Raw genomic sequence first — 3,202 nt, 5'->3', positions numbered from 1 at the left:
CTTTTAAACTCTATTTCTTTTTGGGATCTCATGCATAAAGCTGTTTAATTATATAAAGAGAAACTTTTGAGACCAAAACCTTTTTAACCCTAACTCATACATGTTTAGTGACACGTTTTTAAATTAATGGCTTGATTAGCAAGTCCTGCACCTTTATAAGTACACAGTGTAGCGGTCCTGACTATCTAGGGCGTTACAACAGATGTTCTACATGAGCTTATTGTGTTTATCTTGGCTCTAGCTTGATCTTATGGAGTTCGAAAAAGCAAACAATAGTGGCACATTCCAACACAAAGTCGGAATACAGAGCACTTGCTCATGTGGCTATTGAGTTAACTTGGCTGAAAGCTCTTCTCAAAGAAATGCACATTCCTGTACAAAGCACACCTGTGATTTGGTGTGATAACTTGGGAGCGACTTCTCTTGCAGCAAGTCATGTGCATCATACAAGGACTAAGCACATTGAGATTGATGTGCATTTTGTTAGAGACATGGTTCTTCATAAACTTGTTGACATTCGCTATGTTCCAATGTTTGAGCAAGTTGCTGATGTTCTTACCAAAGGGTTATCTGTTGAGCATTTCCTTTGGTTAAGAGACAAGCTGCAAGTGATGATCTCTCCCTTTCGCTTGAGGGGGAATGTTGAGACACATTTAGAAAACACTCAACAGAATTCCAACTAGTTAGAAGTTGGTTAGAATATTGATTGGCTGTTGTAACTGTCTTGCTGAATTTGTGTGATTAGTTACAAATCTGTTAATTGTAATGTAAACAATTTTTTTATAAATAAAAGTTCTTCTTACTCTACAGAGATTATTATATCTAAGAGTACTCTTTGTATTGCTCTTTTTCTTCACTTAGACTTTTTAGAATTCTTTCATTAAAGGTAAAAGTGTTGAGAGATGTTGTGGAAAATGAAAATAGTATATCGAAATTTGAATGACTGTCAACAACAACATATTTAAAATCATGAATAAATGTTATATATTTGTAATACAATTAAATAATTAATCGCTTGTAATACAATTAAATAATTAATTGCTGAACTCTTGGCTCTTAATAGGATAATCAGAGTTTTACCCTAATTATTTTGAAGCGCAGATCGTATTATTCTTAGCATTGCTAAAAGATCATTATTATTTGCAATAATCATTTGCCAAGCTAAACCACCGGAGTTATGAGTGGCTTGTTATGAAAAAAGTGAGCATCTAAGTTGGTGATGACCAAATCAGTCATGCAGATGCGAGTTTCAAAGGTGCTGCTTCCAACATGATGCAACAAGAAGACATTATCAAGCTCCAATAGTTGTGGAGGAACATTAGGCTCGTCTTGGTACACATCAAGTCCAGCTCCACCTAATCGGCCCTCACCTAGAGCACACACCAACTCATGCTCGTCGACGTGAGCGCCTCTCCCAATGTTGATGAGGACACCCTCTGGCCCAAGAGCATCAATCACTTGGCGGTTCACGATGTTGTGATTGTCAGGCGTTAGAGAGCATGCCACCACCAGGATTTGGCAGTTGGCAGCCAACTCCACCACACTTGGGTAGTACTTGTACTTCACTCCTGCCTTTTCTGATCTAGAGTGGTATATTATGGGACAGTTGAATCCTTCCACCCTTTTCGCTATTGCTTCGCCAATCCTCCCCAACCCAAGGATCCCTACTGTTTTTCCAGTGAACTGAAAAAGTAGGAATTTTTAAAGTAAATTTCAAAGCGCACATATGTTCAATTAGTCATTTTTTTACCTAAATTTTAAGCAGACCCAACTTTCTCTTTTATAATATTTTTGTAATTGGAAAGAAAATTAATACAAAATTATACAAATAGATTTAGGTCAAATGGTTAATTTAATAGTGTCGAGTTAATTAATAAATCTAATAACTTTTCTATATAAAGTTGTCTCTTTTATTAACTAATAAACGGTATTGTCTATGATTTAATATAGATAAACAAACCTTAGTGGTAAGCTTGTAGTCCCCAACGCTCTTCCAGCCGCCGCTCCTCACGTACCGATCAGCATCACACAACCGCCTCAAAACACCAAGTATGAGTCCCATGGCGATGTCGGCAACGTCATCAGTTAAAACGTCGGGTGTATTGGTGACCCGAATCCCCTTCTGCTTACACAACTCCAAATCGATCAAATCAGTTCCGACGCTGAAGCTGGCAATGATTTCTAAATTGGGCAAAGCGTTGATGAAGTCGGCGTCGGCTCCGAAGCCAGACGTGCCAATGTAGGCTCGGATGGAGTGGGCGTGTTCCTTGATGAACTCGCTCTTGTTCGGCGCCTCCCACAGCTTGTAGACTATGAATCGCTTCTTCAGCTCTCTCCGCAGACCTTCGTAGATTGGGATTGGCATCAGTACGCCTATGGATGGTTCCATTCTGAAATCGTCTGAGTCACTCACTCACTCGCTACTCGACTCGTGATTCGGATCTCAGATTGGGTGAGGTGAGTGAGCCAATAATTATATAACATAATCACTAAACGACCCCGTATAATAGTACAGTTACCCATACAACGGGCCTGACCATGACCATGAAGTGCGTGCAGCATATTAAAATATTAATATTATTTTTTTGGTGTTCCAAAAAAGATTTTCCTGAGATTCAGTCAACTTAATTTAATAAAATAAAACAACTAAAATCACACCTCAGTTCTTAAATGTGAATAATGAGATTGTTACTTTTTTCCTTTATCAAATCAATGTTCTTTGTTTATGCTCTACTGTTCTTATTTTTCTATGGATTTTTAATTTGATTTTTTATTTTATTTTGTTAAGTTGTTGTTTATATGTTGATGATTTATAAATTTAGGTTTTGTATATATATTTTTGTTGAGACATTGTATATGACAGATATGAGTTTTTATTTTGTAAATTGGGAATATTCTTTAGCTTCATTTCATTTTGTACATGTATAAATGTATTATTTAGTTTCTTTTCAGAGAATTGGTTGGGAATTTTGTTTTATATCTTAGATTTATGGCTTTTTTTTCTATAATGTTCTTACTTTTTTTTTACAGATTTTTTGTTTGATTATTTATTTTTTTATGCATAGTAAGGTACTCATTAACTTTTTCTTAGTTTTTTTCTTTTCTTTTGTACAGGAGGAGTGAAATTGGCTCAATCAAATTTTTTATCCTTTTATATGATCTGATCTAATTTATTAAAGTTTTTTTTTATGAATTCTGCAAT

General features: G+C 35.8%; 1 protein-coding gene across 1 annotated transcript; it reads right to left on the bottom strand.

Moving 5' to 3' along the window:
* Nucleotides 1–940: 940 nt before the first annotated feature.
* On the bottom strand, nt 941–2,490 carry LOC133795834 (glyoxylate/hydroxypyruvate/pyruvate reductase 2KGR-like). Its single transcript, XM_062233289.1, has 2 exons — nt 1,961–2,490; nt 941–1,683 (listed from the first exon to the last, which is right to left on the bottom strand). The coding sequence occupies exons 1-2, from the start codon at nt 2,387–2,389 to the stop codon at nt 1,162–1,164; spliced, it is 951 nt and encodes a 316-aa protein (XP_062089273.1). The 5' UTR covers nt 2,390–2,490; the 3' UTR covers nt 941–1,161.
* Nucleotides 2,491–3,202: the final 712 nt, after the last annotated feature.

The sequence above is a fragment of the Humulus lupulus genome, chromosome 8 (genome assembly GCF_963169125.1).
Source record: "Humulus lupulus chromosome 8, drHumLupu1.1, whole genome shotgun sequence".
In the NCBI taxonomy this organism is placed as follows: Eukaryota; Viridiplantae; Streptophyta; class Magnoliopsida; order Rosales; family Cannabaceae; genus Humulus; species Humulus lupulus.
Note: the sequence above shows the minus strand (reverse complement) of the source record. Positions and strands in the feature narration are given on the sequence as shown.

Excerpts from the sequence above, each read along its gene's own strand:
- LOC133795834 (XM_062233289.1), bottom strand. The coding sequence starts at position 2,389 with ATGGAACCATCCATAGGCGTACTGATGCCAATCCCAATCTACGAAGGT. Across the intron at positions 1,684-1,960 it reads ACTACAAGCTTACCACTAAG|TTCACTGGAAAAACAGTAGG; the intron begins GTTTGTTTATCT and ends CTACTTTTTCAG.